Source organism: Miniopterus schreibersii (genome assembly GCF_964146895.1).
Source record: "Miniopterus schreibersii genome assembly, chromosome: 11".
In the NCBI taxonomy this organism is placed as follows: domain Eukaryota; kingdom Metazoa; phylum Chordata; class Mammalia; order Chiroptera; family Miniopteridae; genus Miniopterus; species Miniopterus schreibersii.
Window position 1 is genome coordinate 10,661,928 of NC_138111.1, and position 15,437 is coordinate 10,677,364.

Genomic DNA, 15,437 nt, shown 5'->3' on the forward strand with positions numbered 1-15,437 from the left:
CTGGGGAGAGGAGGGCTCTGTAGGGGACATCTGTTGATGCCCCGTCCCTCTTCTTCAGGTTACAACATCTCACGGTGCACTGGACAACACCTCCTGCCCCACCAGCTACAGTCTTGCTGGTTCTGCCAATCAAAGTACCAGCCCTCCCGCCAGCCAATCAGGTGACCTCCCTGGAATAGGACTTGGAGGGAAGGATGCAGAGAACTGAAGGAGAGGAGGTCCTTTTCTTTGGGAGGCTGCACCCTCAGTTTGTCGGCTTCAATTCTGGGACTGCCACACCCTGCCAGTAAATTATTCTTTTGTGGAGGTGACCAGGACCAGTTTCTGTTCCTTACAACCCGAGACCAGCACTGCAAAAGGTTCCCTACAGAGCATGAAGTCCTGGCAGCTGAGTGTGGCTAAGCGCCTGGGTCTGGACCGCTGACAAGTTCAACCATTTATAGTTTCAAGAGACGCTCTGGGCTTTCTCTCTTCCCCTTTCTACTCCAGGGACGAGATGAGGACCCGGCGTGGCCCAGCTTCGGTCATCAGAAGGGGCAACCTCCTAGAGGATGGTAGTGGAGGGCAGCTGGGTCTGAGAATAAGATGAGGAACAGGGCTGCCCACCAGCCCGCACTGTCCCCTCTACTCTGCCATGGCAGGGGGAGATAACTGATCTCATTTAAATCACAGTCTTTGGACTCTTTGCACAGGTCAAGAAGAAAGAACAGAGCCCCGAAAGGCCCAAGCCCCGTCTTCCAGCCTCTAAGAAGCTTCCCTGTTCTGGGTTTGGAAAGAAGAGTGAGGTGTCAGGGGCCAGCCTCCCTGCCAGCCTCCCTGCCAGCCTCCCTGCCAGCCCTCTGCCTGCCGAGGCCGAGGCCGAGGCCGAGGCGGGCGGCTCACCTTTTTCTCATCGCCGCCCTGCAGAAGGTGCAGGCTGCTCCGCCGGTCCCCCTCGCGCTGCCTCAGGGCGCTGCCGGGGGGCTGGGGCAGGCTGGAGGGCGGAGAGATGCTGCGGCCCTGCGGGTCCACCCAGGTGTAGATGTGGTTGGTGACGTATCCCCCGGGGATGCGCCCCGTCGAGTACACCGACAGCACCAGCTTCTTGGAGCCCTTGAGAGCCTAGAGAGAGGGGGGCACAGGGTTAGCAGGGTGGGGGCAGTGAGGGGCACCCCCCCGTTTCTCATTCTCGGAGGACAAGGCCAGTTCCTGAATCCCTTTCTGGCCCTCAGTTTTGTTCTATGGGAACAAGGACACCTATCCCACCCTTATCCTTAAGTGGTCCAAACACAAGAAATATGGTCTCTTAGCAGACCTGAGCAGAAAAGAGCTAACAGAGCAGGCCTGCGCCTGCATCAGGAGGAAGGCCCGCTTGGCCGGCACCTGGGCACTTGCATTCCAAGTGTTCCCATCAGTCCCTACCTGACAAGGGCTCACTGTACCCAGGCTGCTGGTGTAATCATGTGGTTTATGCCAGTCACTTACTTCCCTTCTGGAGATCTGGAATGTGGGTACAGGCAGAGGGTGCCTATGTGACCAGCCCCCAGTAAACACCCTTGGCATGAGTCTCTCATGAGCGCCTCTGGCAGACAGCATTTCATAGCTGTTGCCACAGTTCCGTGCTGGGGGAACGAAGCTCGTCCCCGTGACGGCACAGAGAGGGGACTGGAAAGCTTGCGCCTGGTTTCCTGCAGCCTCTGCGCGCACTCCTGTCCCCTGTGCTCACTTTGCTGTGCATCCCTGCACTGTGATAAATCTCAGCCACAAGTACAACTGTATGCTGGACCTGCGAGTCCTTCTAGTGCTGCAGAACCCGGAGCAGTCTTGGCGACCCCGATAAAATACCAGACAAGAGAGTCAAGAGATAAAAATACTGATAATAACAATAGCTTAACATTGACAAAGGGCTATATGTGTCAGGCAGTCTGCGTCTGGCAGGCCTTATCTCCTGAAATCCTCAAGGAATCCAATCTTGTGGGGAAGGAGATCCCATTATCCAAGTGAAGAAATGGAGGGACATCGCCTGTCCACACAGCTAGTAAGTTCTTTCCCACAGTGACTAATCTTGAGTGTAGATACCACCTTTATTCTATATTCTCTAGTCTGGAGATGCACTAACCACAAGGGAAGGGAAGCCCAGACCCTGTGGCCTGGGTGGAAGCTGAGAGGGGCCATGCTGCTTTCTCGAGATGCACCTGTAGCTGAAACAACGCAGTTCCCACCACCCCCAGAAAGTCATTCAGCACCAGGATTAACAGCAACCCCCCCCCCCCCAAATTGGGGACCATTTGAGTAAATGATGGTCCCTACACATGTGAAAGTTCATGCTGCCATTAAAATCACATTTTAAAATCATTACAAAACTCTGTGATGCCAAGGATACGTGATCTATTTTAATGTTAAGTGGGGTCAAAAGGAAATAAATCATGTCTCACAGTATGGTGTCAGTTCCGGTAGAAGAAAACGCACACGGGGGAAAAACAAAACAAAACTGAGGGGTGATGTGCTGAGAAGCCCGCAGCGCTTCTCGCCGGGTGGCAGGATTATGGGTGATTATATTTTGTTCTTCCTGTTTCTCAATATTTCCCAAATGTTCCAGAATGAGGGTACACTGCTTTCAGAAAACAACACTATGTCTAAAAGGGGGAGGGGAGCCCTCAGCTGTCTGGTCCCTCCCAGCTTGCCTGAATCCGGAGCATGCATCATTCTATGGACTCCCCAATACTCTTGAGGCGGCGCTTTCAAGGACAGGGGGGACCCCTGGCTGGCCGGGCCTGGAGGGGGACACTCCGACATCCAAACCTCTCCTGGAGGAGGAGTGAGCAGGGCGGCGCCAGGTCCCTCAACTGCACAGCTAACTGCGAGTCCCCAGTCGGGGACTAATGAGAGGATGGCGGCGCTCCAAAATTCTGCTTTAAAAAAGATTTCTGAGAATATGAGCAGGGAAAGATTTTGTGTTCTTTTAGCATTCCCTGGGACTCCCCTGACAGAACGGCTGAGAAAATCAAAATCTGTTCAAATTTGAGATGCAGGATGGAGGAGGCCGGAGACCCGGGGGGTCCCGCTGGAGCAAAGTGGGAAGCGGGTCTCAGGGCACAGGGGCACCAGCAGCCGCCTCTGAGGCCACCAGCCCTCCGCACGTCTTCCTGCCCCTTCTTCCCTGCCCACTGCTCCCTCCTCCGTGAGGACACCTCTGGCTGCTCAGTGCTGTTCCCACTGGCCTGCCTCTTCTCTGCTTCCTACCTGGACAGCGAGTCTGAGCCCCATCACTCATCTGGTGAGGGCTGACTGAGGGCCTACTGTGTGCCAGGCCTGGAGAGAACACAGTGCGCATATCCTTGTGGCCCTTAATAGCCTGGTGAGAGACGAGGCTTCCCCTGGCACACAGCAGGTCCTCAGAAAAGTCTGGTTGACCTGACTGGGTGAGAAAGTACATAAATGATCCCAAAAGAAACCCCAACATCCGGAGGCATCACCGCGCAGCCCCCTCAGGCATCTGGCCTGGAAGGCTGCTCTAGAATTAGGAACGGGGCGTGCAGGCGGAAGGAACACAGACTGCAGATTCAGGCGGAACTGGGTGAACTGGCTTCTGTCACTTGTTAGTGCAGAGTCCTTGGGCCAGCCACCCCTTCTCTCAAAGCAGCGCATGTGAAAGGAGGACAACTCCCACTTCCCAGGGCCCTGTGGATGAAACGAGACCACGGGAGAGGTCCAGAGCCTGCGCACACAGTAGGAGCTGAGCAGGTGGCAGAGCCACTCCCGGCTCTTCCCTGGCCTGTCTGCATCGGGAGGGAAACCAGGTGTAGAAGACCTTTGTCCCAGGAGTTAAAGAGGGAGGCGGTGAAAGATTGTAACCGATGCGCAGAGCATGATTTGTATTCTGTATCGCTGGCAATAGTGGAATTCTCTTGGTCAGTTCTATAAATAGGCAGGCAACGACCTTGAGAACGAGAAGAGGTTAATGCCTTTTATGAGAACACCACAGAGGGCTGGCGCCGGAGAGGGCCTGGGAGGTCACCACCGAGTCTCCCACGTGCTGCCCCCCCCCCAGTATTTTACAGATGGGGACCCTGGAAACCCGAAGTGGGAAGGACACAGAAGGTACAGTGATGAGAGGCACAGCCAAGGACACAGGAGGTCAGCCCTGGGCCAGTCCTTCCCCTCTGCACCTCAGTTTCCCCATCACAAGCCTATGGGATAAGAAAATCGGATGTTCACTCAGACTTGGACCTTCCAGACCCTGCTGTAGGGCTTGGGGGGTAATGTGGGCTTTCCGTGGGCCTTGAAGAGCAAGCATCCCATCACCCACTGCCACCTTCTTTATCTTCCTGGGAAAAAGGAAGAAAACGAGATCCTAGGACAGGCTCTCAGAAGGCCGCGGGGGGACTCCATGCCCCCTAAATCGTGTGTGTCACACAGGGAAAGCGAGGAGGTGGGGGATGGTCCAAGAAGTCAGTTTATACCTTTTGATTGCCCGCTTGTCTCCGTATTTGCAAACAACCATTTGCTTATTTTAAAGGGTGACACTGAACGGAGAAGACAATTCCTAAAAAGAGCTGACTAATGCATTCTCCCCGATAACCCTTCCAGCTTTCCATGCCCACTCCCATGGCCACCTTGATCCCTGCGGCTCAGGCCATCTGGGGACCATGCAGTCCTCGCTCACGGTCAGGTGCACCAGGCCATTTGTTTTCAGGACTTGAGGCTTCTCTCACCAGACGGAGCCTCCGCAGCAAGCAGCCTGGAGGCAGCAGGGCAACTAGAGAGAACCCTGGCTGACACACTGCAGCTCAGGCATGTCCCCATTGAGCCACTGGTTTGCGAGGTGACCTGAGGCAATAGCTTCCTCTCCCTGGGACTTGGTTTTGCCAACTGGCGGGACTCAATAGTTGCTGAGGTCCTGCCCCAAGTTAAACTTCAGTGTCTTCTGGTTTGCGGTTGCATTTAGAAGGAAAGGCTTTACTGTCCTGCATGGTGGTCACTGTCATAGTAGCAAAGAGATCAGGGGCTTTGTCACGTGCAGGGACAGACCCCAGGCATGCCTGAGGGCTGCACCTGGAGACCCTCCCCAGTCTCCCCCATTTAGGGAGTGAGCTCTCAGAACTGCTGGCTGGGCTGCTACAAGGTCTTTCAACCAGATCTTGAGCCTGGGGGCTCTGAGGTTCCATTTCAATCAGGAGGGGCCAAGAGGGTTTAAGGAAAAACAGAAGGGCAGATGGAGCATGTCAGGTGTGGCAGGACGCACACCCCAACGAGGCACAGCCATCGGCAATGGAGGACCCTTTAAGGGACCCGAGGGCCGGGGAGATGCCCTCCAATGGGATTATGCTGAGGGGCCCTGCTCTTTGCAAGCAGCTGCCACCCACCTCACAGCAACTTGCACACTCTCCCTGTGCATGTTGGTGACTTCCTGTCACCCGTGCCCCCTCCGGATGTGGTGACCTGCAACAGCATCCCGTCTCCTGAATCCATTGCTTATTAGCAGTGCCGCCTCACGCAAGTTTCTGTTTCTCTCCTGTAAGACGAAGATCATAATTCCTCTCTCTCTTCAGGTAGAGAAGCCGTATTAGCCCAGTGCCTCTCATTTAAGAATTCAATGAGCTGTGGCTAAAAAGAAAAAACATGAGCTCCAGGGAGAAGCCACGGCAGGCAGAGCAGTCATCAGAGCACTGTGCTCTTGTGCTTTTGTCATGTGTTTACCGGTGAAACTCGACCTAGGGACTTGCGGGCATGCCACCAAGTCAGAGCAGAGCAATCCCCACCTACCCGGCAGATGGCATGGCTAAGACACTATCCATCACCAGATGACTACTCAGGCAGAGCATTATGATTACGAAATGTAAATTAAATGCATATGTCTTGGAACTTAACAACTTGCTACTTGGATTAATGCTCTCAGGGGGCAAATCTGCCTTACTCAGCTCCTCAGAGCTAACTCTGAATCCCAGAAATCACAGACCAGGTTGACATGATCCTCTGCTTAGCAGAGGACTGAGAACTAGACTGGAGAGGGCCACCGTGTAAGGGGACTAGAGGGTGTGTGTTAACCCATATGTTCAAAAACATGCACCCAAGTGCAAGCACAAAGTGGACCACAGGGTTGTGAGATGACCAGACTACTGTTCTGAGGGGCATGTGCAAAAAAAGTGTTCTGGAAAAGTCCCGATTAAGGACACTATGGTGAGTCATCCAGCTTATCTCAGGGCACAGACCTAGAGGAGCAAGCTTTTCTCTCCCTGGAAACACAGATGCTCAACCTTAGGAAGGGGAGCTGGTGTGAGACCCAAGTTAGTGACTGGGAAGAGAGGAAAGAATGACACATGCCCGCTCTTCCTGCCTTGCTTCACTTGGGGGCTTTGGGTCCAGACACACTGGACACCAATCCTGGCTCTGCTGTTTACTTGCTGTGTGACACAGAACAAATAATCTAATCTCTCTATGCCTATTTCTGCAATTAAAATGCAGCTGCTGTGCATTATTTACAAGAGCCAAGATATGGAAGCAACCTAGGTGTCCATCAATAGATAAATGGATAAAGAAGAAGTGACACATATATCCATTGAAATATTACTTGGCCATAAAAAAAAAAAAAAAGAAATCTTGTCATTTGCGACAACATGGATGGACCTAGAGAGTATTATGCTAAGCAAAATATGTCAGACAAAGACAAATACCATATGATTTCCCTTGTATGTGGAATCTAAAAATAAATAAATAAACAAAAAAGCAAACCAGAAACAAACACATAGATACAGAGAACAAACTAATGGTTGCCAAATGGGAGGAGTATTGTATGGATGGGCAAAAAGGGGATTAAGAAGTACAAATTGCCAGTATAAGAACAGTCGTGGGGATGTAAAGTACAACATAGGGAATACAGTCAATAATCCTGTAATAACTATGCACGGTGCCAATGTGTATAGACTTACTGTAGCGATCACTTCACAATGTATATAAATATCTGATTATGTTGTACACCTGAAATTAATATTGTATGTCAACTCTAACTGAAAAAACATTTTTTTTTTCATGCAACTGCTATGAGGATGATTAAGATCAAGTAAACTGCCTATATACTCCCTGGCACATAGTAGGTACTAAATGCCTGTGAATTCCTTTCCTGAGTCTGCCAGCTCCTTCTCCCAAGCACAAGCACTAGAGATTCTCTAAACCTCTAATCCACACAGACACAAACGCATGGACAACTCTAGCTTCTCTCTCCCAACTTTCCTCATCTTCATAAACACCCTTTTCTTTAGTCCGTATTTCCTCATATCTGCCCTACCTGTGACATTCAGCCCCTCTCCCACCACCTCCAGGAAGCCTTCCTAGATTGTGACCAACTCTCCTTCTCCACGAGCACCCAACACACTTACATGTTTTCACTGCCATCTGTACTACAGGCTCTGCATCAATGTCACGCATCCCGTCTCTAAGACTACAAGGTCCTCGAGGCATTTGCATGCTGTTTTCTATATAACCTCTCCCTGCTCCTTCTCATTCATTCAACAAGATAGTTACTGAGCTTTCTATATGCCAGGCAGCGCCCAGGAATCTGTCCAGATGAAGCCGCAGAAAGAGCAGTGCACTAGCCCAGGGCTCGCCGTCCCATGCTAGGTCACCACCCCATGCTTCCCCACACTGATGTGAACATACACACCTCAGACACACGTGGAATTTGGAGAGAGAACCAGAAAAGGGAGTGGTTACAGGCTACAGCTCTGGAGCCAGGCTGCAGGGATTCGCATCCCAGCTCTGCCCCCTGCCAACCCAACGCAACCTTAGGCACATTACCTAACCAGTCTGTGCCCCAGTTTCCTAGGGATAAGATGGAGAATAGTGTCGCTATCTCACAGGGAGGCTGCGAGGATTAAGTTGGTTACTAAACATTAAATGTTTAGGGCCAGAACATAGGTAAGAGCTACAGGGGTTGGGTATTATCATTACTGAGAACCCAGAGTGGGAGCCCCAACCCGCCATCCACGGGAACCACTGCCACGTTCTGGCACTTGTCCTTCTTCATTTGTTCTGAGAATGTACATATACGAAGTTATTGTTGTCTGATGTTTACAGAAATGGACTCAGACTTAACATTTTCATCGCTTTTTTTTTTCCAGCTGAAAAATGTATTTTGAGGATCTTTTCTCACCAGTTCAACAACATTAAGCTCATTTCTTTCTGTATCACATCACAGCCCCTGGCAGAGATGAACCGCCACTGAATTCCCACTGCCCTTCTGCTGGACATCGAGGCTGTTCCTCGTTTTCCCAGCACAAACAGAGCGTCTCGGAGCACACGTGCACCTAATTCTCTAGATCAGTGAATTTCAGCCTTTTTCATCCATGGCACACATAAACCAATCACCAAAATTCTGTGGCACACCAAAAATATATATATTTTTGCTGATCTGACAAAAATAGGTATAGTTTTGATTAATTCACACTCGACGGCTATTGTTGTGTTGGCTGTTGTGATTTTTTTTTTTAACCCTCACCTAAGGGTATTTTTTCCATTGCTTTTTCGGAGAGTGGAAGGGGGAGAGAGAGAGAAACATCAATGTGAGAGACACATCGATTGGTTGCCTCCCGAACGCACAGGGCCAGGGGCCAGGGATCAAGCCTGCAACTGAGGTACACGCCCTTGTCTGGAATCGAACCCGGGACCCTTCAGTCCATGGGCTGATGCTCTAACCACTGAGCCAAACCGGTTAGGGCGGCTGTTGTCATTTTTTATTTGACAGTCTAAGGGAAAAGAAGTCAGTGCCCCTGACTAAATAGCCAGATATTGCATGCTTTAAAAATTCTTGCTACACACCAGTTGAAAACCGCAGCTCGAGATCAGAGAAAGGTGGGATTCCTGAGGCGGTGGGCAGCGGGCAGCGGGCAGCGGGCAGCGGGCAGTGTGCGTTTGTTCATATGCAGCCATGGCCCTCCCTGTTGTAGTTCCTACAGCCACCTGAAGGGGGCAGCACTGTGCCACCTGGGACTATAGGAGGCCTGAATTCCCCCAACTAGAGGCTGTGGGTGGGGCTTTCCAATAACTTTTTCCCAAAGCAGAGTTGCTCTGGGGCAGGTATACACCCCCTTCATGCTTTCTTCCACAAGCTCCAGAAATATCCCAGTTTAGGCAAATCTTCGCTCTATATTCCGACTTCATCTAGGGACTAAAGTGCTGCAAAGCACCAAAATAAAAAGGGGTCTTAGGGTGAGGACCCCCTGAGAGTTTTTCAGTGGAAGGGATACTCACTAGAAAGCCATTCCAAACGAATTTCCACCTCTTCCCAGCTATGAGACTTAAGACAAGTTACTTAAGTCATCTGGGCCTCCTCAGCTGTCTCACCTGTTAAATGGGTGCTACTAATGCCTACTCTTACGGAATTGTCATGCTGAGGAGGACTGGTTCAACAATTTGCACAAAGCATCTTGCACTGGGCATGGCACATTGTAAATGACGGTTAATATTATTGGTAAGAGCAATACAACAGTGACGACACATGGTTTATTCTTCCCATAAAGGGAAGGACAGGTGGTTGGTGTGAAGTTTCTGTGCAAGGTCACAAAGAGGATGACAAGAGGCAGGGCTTGGACTCTCCAAACTTGTGCCAGCGGTTCAAGGAGATTCAGATAACACAAGGCCAACCCTAAATCTTGGGCTCACAAGATGGGCAAGGAGAGGGTCTGAAGAGGGATGTGGGACTGTAAACAAACAAAAACCTCTGGACTCTTGAACTCTGAGCTGGTGTCATGTGGAGCTCCATGGGCTGGAAAGACCCTCCTCATCCAGCCCCACTTTTTTTTAAATAAAAATTGTTAACGTTGACATTATTACAGACTTCCCCCACCCCCCCTTTGCCCACCTCCATCTCCCCCCACCTCCCCCTCTTTTGGCCTTCACCACACTGTTGTCTGAGTCTATGGGATCTGCATATATGTTCTTCAGCTAATCTTTTCATCAGTCCCACTTTGGGGGAAGACAGAAATTAGTGATGTAGACTCTCTGTCCCAGTGGCATATTTTAACGTCATGAGAAAGTAAAGCCCTAGTTAATCCTTTGTCTTCAGAGCTCCTTCCTTCTGCACCACATTTTTGTCTGTGTTAATTACCTTTTAGAGGGACCACAAATTGCAACAGCTTTCAGCCTCCAGAATCAGTCTCTGCAAGGCAGCCAGAGTGTCCTTCTAAAATGCAAGTGGGCCTTGTCCCCTCCCTGCCCCATTGCTTCTGATGTCAAATGCAGACTTCTCAAAGTGCATCTCAGCCTACACAGCTTGCCCTGCCGCCAGGCCGGCCTCATCTCCTGCCCGTCACCCGGCCTTTCTTACAGTACCAAGTGCTCCGAGCTATTTGCATGCACTGCACCCTGTCCCTGAAAGAACACATCTCAACATACTTACACAAGGATTATTTTATTTACATCTTTCTCAGTAGACAGAGACGGCAGAGCATTCTTCTGATTTGGTAACAGATGTATCAATTATTAGGAGATCATGGATGATTCCACATAAAATGAGAGACAATGAAGAAATGCAATTGAAATAGCCTTCCTCCTGAAATTCACTGCCTTCCACAGGATGCCAATGAAGAATTTTACCTCTTCTGAAGTACCAAAGGGTCTCTAGCAGAATCTAATAATGTATTGATTTCCCTTTTTGCCTTGGTTGCTAAGAAGCTCACAGTTCCATTGAAACATAAATTAATTATAAACATATTAACAATAGATAAATAGAATATGTAGAGCTTAAAGGGGGTGTTAAATCATACCAATCACAAAGGAGATGCTCAATAAAACAATTGCCAAGTGGATGAATGAATGCTAAAGTGCATCTCACGGATTAGACACCTTGTACCAGGAGCTGGAGGTAGAGACACTTTTCCGATGCTTGGGCAACAACTCTGCTTTCTCACTCTACCTCTCACCCTTCACTCCCCAGAAATCCTTTGCCGCTGTTAACTTTGCTGTAAGAACACGTCATTTATAAACATTTCCTTAAACAAAAGTCCACAAATTGTTAGTCTCTATGCTTCTGGAATGTTGACACAAGCAGGTAGTGGTGTGGTAAGAACTCAATATATCCCAAAGTACCACTCTTTGTGGTCACCTCACTTCCTTGAGCTGCTGCACCCCAAGGAATATCGACTGGACTGCAGAGCAGCTGTGTGAGCCCATTCAAAGCCCCCTCCCCGAAATGCAGCTCAGCAGAGGATCGTGAAACAACACGCAGCAAAGGTGAACGGAAGCAGGTGATGAAATTGAGGAAATGTGAGTGCACAGGGAAAAAGGCCGGGGAGGTGGCGGAGAAATGACAACTAGTTAGGAAGGTGGCAGATCAGGATCTTCTCTTCCTCGTTTCAGTTTCCTTCAATGCTGCTTAAATTTGCCTTTAATTTGGCCCTTCCAATGTCAATTTTTAAAAAATCAACTGTTCATTTCCTCTGCTCTCTTTCCTTTATGAGCTTGACCTTCTCCAAAGGCTCCGCGTGAAGAGACGGAGGGAAACGTTTGCCCGCTGCTGGCCGCGCCAGGCTTCCCGAGGCTGGCTCGGGGACCTGACATTTGAAAGCCCCCGCTCTGCAGCCTCTGTGCTCCTAACCGTCTCCGTGAGTCAAGGCCGCGCTTACAGGAAAAACAAGGAGGATCCCAGCGAGGGGGAAATGCTGTCCTCGGGGATAACGCCAAGAGGAATTTGCAAGGTAGCGATGGAGTGACCATCCTTCTGCAAAGCAACACACAAGGTGAGCACAAAGCAAATTCCAGAAAGATATTGATCCCTTTTTAGCGCAATTCTTCAATTACCCACTGAGCTTGGCTTTCAGTCTCTTATAATTTAAGTAAGTTTCTTTACAAATGTTCTAAATGTCGTCTCTCCTTTTCTTCCTTTCTTTGGAGAAAAGCGAACAAGATTCTAGGAGTCATGAATATAATCATGCAAGATGAGCTTCAATGGGTTTGCGATGGAGTGTTTCGCTGGCTGGAATCAATGTCTGCAGCGCAAACATCCATCAGGAAAATCGGTGCCTATCAGCATCGTCTTCTCTGCTCCGCGTGGATACACGGGCACGGTGTTTCTCCCCACCGACCCTACAGTCCTGTCCCTTGTCACCTCCTGGGCCTTCTCAGCTAACAAGGGGATAGGCCTGCAGGTTAACTCACCCTCAGGCTGAAGAATCCAAATTCAAGGTGCACGAATCAACTGTCTCTTAAAAGATTGATATTTTGGATGACAGGGAAATGTAAGACTCGTGACGGAATGGGCGAAGGACATCAATAGGTTATACACCAAAAATAAGTGAATCTGTTATAGATATCATATACATGATTACACATGTTACAATGATGTCTATAATATACAATATTATATATGCTATAAATTTTATACAGCATATGTAGGTCTACACAGCTATACAAACCTGTAAAGGAGTTCTACTTCCCTATTTAAATTAGACAAATTAAAACAGGATTTTTTTTGTCTATCAGATTGGCAAAAATGTAAAAGAAATACAACATCCAGTGTTGCCAAGGCTGGGGAAAAATGAGGCATCTCATCCACTGCTAATGTTGGTAGGAGGACTGTAATAAACAAACTTTTTCCCCAAGAGCAATTTGGCAACGTTTACCAAAGCCTTAAAAACCCCGTCTCTCCCCTGAGCCAATGGCACCTGGCGAGAGACAGCCCAAGGACTGATTAGAGACGAGCTTAAAGATCTGCGCGCAAGGATGTTTCAGGCAGCAATATGCATACTGTTAAAAAAACAAGCACTTCAGGAAGACGAAATGAGTTCAAGAAATTGTGTACCTTTTTGGATGACATATTACGCAACCATTAAAAGTCACGTTCTAGGAACATTTATTAACGTGGGAAGGTAGCTGTGATACACGGCTTGGTGAGAGAAGCAGGCTCCACATCTATGTTCAGAATGGCCGAGAAAATTCCCAGCACAAACGTACACCCACAGGCACCCGGGGAATTGAAAGATAGCAGTCAAATTGTCCAACAGTGATTATGTCTGCGTGGAGGAGATTATCAGTGATTTTAGGTTTTCTTCCTTTGTGTTTTTCTGGGGTTTCTAAATTTTCTAAGTTGAACTGATTATATCTTAGTCATTAAAACACACACACACACACACGTACGTGCATGCACACACACATTTTATTTTAAAAGTCCAGGCTGCCTCCTCTACTCCTCATGGTTCCTACGAACCAGACAAAATGGCCCTTTATCTGTCCGGTCTGTGAAGGGTTGACAACCACCGGCCTTTTACAGGAGGCCCAGGAGATCCTGTCCTCCTCCTGTCCCCGAGGCAGACGGCGTGGACAGATTGAGAGACTCCACCGTCCAATGACACGATTTCATAAGTACGGGTCTATCCTAATGGGGGGAGATGAGGTCACAGTTATCTACTTAGCGAATTTGCACAGACAACAGACAAAATAAAATCCTGACAAAGGTCAGGGCGTGATGAGAGAGATGAAAGAGAGGAAAAAGGAAAACAAGGCAAAGCGCGCCCAGGGCCGTTCCGCACCTAAAGCCTAGTCGATAAAATGCACGGAGCCTGCCCGGGAAGGCGGGGGCGGCCGCGGCCTCGGCCTCGGCTCTCTCTCAGTGGCTCTTCTCATCAAGTGGCTGCAGAACCATTTCCAAGGGAAAAAAATCAAGGAAGACAGTGGGTTTACTGAAGGCCGGCTCTGCCAGCACCTCGCTGGGCTGCACAGCCAGCTCCTCGGCGAGAAGCCGTCGAGAGCAGCGGCAACGAGAGCACGGTTAGGAGGCAGGGAGCCCTGGGTACAGATCTGATCCTGCCACCCCCACATGTGTGCCGGTGGCTGGTCACTGCCCTTCCCCATGCTCGGTTTCCACTTCCTCTCCCGGGGGCGGGGGGGAGACTCGGTGGGGGAGTCACAAGAAGCCCTCGCGGAGCTCCGGGTGGCACACAGAAGACCCTCCCCGGTGGCCGTATTTGTTAGTGTGCCCAGCGTCAGAAGCTTGTAAGCATCTTGTATGTTGTGCATTTTAGAACCAGGAACAGCACCGTCCGGTAGGAAAACAGGCCCCAACACGGTGGTTTGAACACAGTGGTAATTATTCAATGTTCAGATTAACAGATGCGCCCAGGGCTTCAACACATGACCTGTGTGGCCGTTGGTGTTCCCATTTTAGAGATGAGGAAATTAAGTAACTTGCCTGTCACATGACCGCTCTTCTCTTTACAATTTTATTGAAGAGGAATCTGAGAACGAGAGACGTTAAGAAGCTTGTTCAAGGTCCCACAGGTGCCAAGGGGCAGAGAAGGCTTCTCGAACCCAGAGCGTCTGGCTCCAGGGCCCGGCCTCTAGCATTGTGGGATGTTACCTCTCTCTGGTGATGGGGTGATGGACACATTCCCTCAAGTCAGCAAAACCTCTGCCACTTTCCATTTTTCTGACAACAGGCAAGTGACAAACTCTTTGCAATTCTGTGAAATGAAGTGGTAAAAGCGGCACCTCCCTCAAACCCGGTAGGGCTGGGGTGAGGCTTTAATGAGCGTACGCATAGAGAGCACTGAAAACAGCGTCTGCCTCATCGCAAGCCCTCAGTTCCAAGGTTATTACCATCCAGGGAGCAGCCCAAGAAAGTACGAGGACGTATATTATCTGTGTCATGAAAGGGGTGAGGCCGGCCACCAGGTTGAGGGGGCCGAGGGGGAGCAGAGAAGGCTTCCGGCTGTCCCCGTCGCGGGTACAAGGGAATGTCTGCTGGGAGGCTGCACTGGGGCCAGGCCCACCGGGCTGTAGGCATCTACAGGTGGAGAGAAATAAAGCCCATTTCAGAGGAGGCTGTGTTGCTTGTCTGGTCAAGTGTGGACAGAAAAGGACCATCAGTGGGTAAACAGGGATCAGATCATGGGCAGCCTGACCATCAGGTTAAGGGGCTCAGCCTCTGCCCCCCAGGCGCCCAGCTCCAGTGCCAGGCACCAGGCAGGGCATGGTTTGATCACACACAAATTTAGGAAGTCAGCCCTGCCTCCACGATGTTGAGTGCACCGGTGAGCAGAGGAGCAAGACGGGAGACAGAGAGACAGTGAGGAGGGCCGACAGTGGGGAAGACGGGAGTGTGGTCTGAGAAGTGCTGGGGGGACGTCAGGCTTCAAGCCTGGAAGGTCGAGCCTCGCCAAATCCCCGGTAGGGAGACCGCCAAGAGGAGCAGGCCAAGGATGCCAACCTGGGAAACGTCCATGGCTGGAGGTTGAAAGGAGAGGTGCCACCAGAGGGTCAGCCTCGAGCCAGGGCTTCCAAGGCAAATAAAGTTCGTTCCTGATACTGGACAACAGTTGAAAATAGAAATTAAAAACAAAATAAAGACACCAAAAGGAGGCCCAGATCCTGTTCAGAGATAAAACAGCTAGAAGATAGGTGACGATGGGCACTTGGGGCGGAAGGGATTTGAGGGCCATCTGTACGCTGACCTTCCCAGCAGAGGATTG

The 15,437-nt window shown here is 50.1% G+C and overlaps 1 protein-coding gene across 3 annotated transcripts in view; it reads right to left on the reverse strand.

Annotated features, from left to right (window-relative positions):
* Window positions 1-15,437, reverse strand: part of WHRN (whirlin) — a 63,562-nt gene that overhangs the window by 37,250 nt on the left and 10,875 nt on the right. For all 3 annotated transcript variants that reach the window (XM_081151368.1, XM_081151367.1, XM_081151369.1), the window contains exon 2: window positions 883-1,101. In XM_081151368.1, the coding sequence (XP_081007494.1) occupies window positions 883-1,101 (219 nt within the window). The remainder of the gene's footprint in view (window positions 1-882; window positions 1,102-15,437) is intronic.